General features: G+C 37.4%; 1 protein-coding gene across 1 annotated transcript in view; it reads right to left on the bottom strand.

Annotated features, from left to right (window-relative positions):
• Positions 1 to 214: 214 nt before the first annotated feature.
• LOC101845567 (cartilage matrix protein) overlaps positions 215 to 895 on the bottom strand; it is a gene marked incomplete in the record, with an annotated part of 12007 nt that continues 11326 nt past the window's right edge. The window contains 2 exon segments of the mRNA XM_013085716.2: positions 215 to 386; positions 685 to 865. Of these exon segments, the coding sequence (XP_012941170.1) occupies positions 727 to 865 (139 nt within the window).

The raw sequence follows: 895 nt of genomic DNA, 5'->3' as shown, positions 1-895 counted from the left end.
ACGGAGGGGGACAGACAGACAGACAGACAGACAGACAAACATGCAGACAAATAGACAGACAGATAGATAGATAGGTAGGTAGAAGATAGATATATAGATAGATAGATAGACAGACAGACAGACAGACAGACAGACAGACAGACAGACAGACAGACAGACAGACAGGCAAATAGATAGATAGCAATCAAACATGCAGACCCAATTCTTCACACACTGTTTACTGTACAATATATTTATTTCTCTAGATGCTGTGATGACTCTCAATGACATTGGTAATGAAATGAAGTTGTTATGAGATATGGGGTTGTCATGACAACGGCTGTGGACATCAGCGGACTGAATACATTCCAATATTTCCTCTGAGCTCGACGAAAAGCTGAAAAATCCTGTGGTAAAAAAAATACAAAGGATTTTTTTTTAATAGAAAAAGAGAACATAGTCAAAGTCTTCTTAAGGATAAACATGCATTTATCTGCAGGGTGGTAATCTGCAGTTATTTTACAGACTATTTCATTTTATTGTAGTTGTTGTTGTTGATGATAAGTATAATGATGATGATGATGATGATGTTGTTAATGTTTGCCTCTCTTTCCATCAAAATATTATATCCATATATCGATATAATAATATTCTTTTTTTTTAATTTAAAAAATAAATGAATGAATAACAATCTTTTATCCTAACCTCATGGAACATTCCACACTGCATCATCATCATCCTGTCTCATTAACACCCTTGCTTGGTAGTTGTTTCCGGCTCTGTGGTGGTAGGTTCAGGGACTGTGGTGGGTGGCTCGGTTGGTGGCTCGGTTGGTGGCTCGATGGCCTCGGTCGTTGGCACAACAGGTGCTACTGTTGTTTCTCCTCTGGAGAAAAAAAAAAGAATGAAAAAAAAC

Source organism: Aplysia californica, unplaced genomic scaffold, assembly GCF_000002075.1.
Source record: "Aplysia californica isolate F4 #8 unplaced genomic scaffold, AplCal3.0 scaffold00400, whole genome shotgun sequence".
Lineage (NCBI taxonomy): Eukaryota > Metazoa > Mollusca > Gastropoda > Aplysiida > Aplysiidae > Aplysia > Aplysia californica.
Note: the sequence above shows the minus strand (reverse complement) of the source record. Positions and strands in the feature narration are given on the sequence as shown.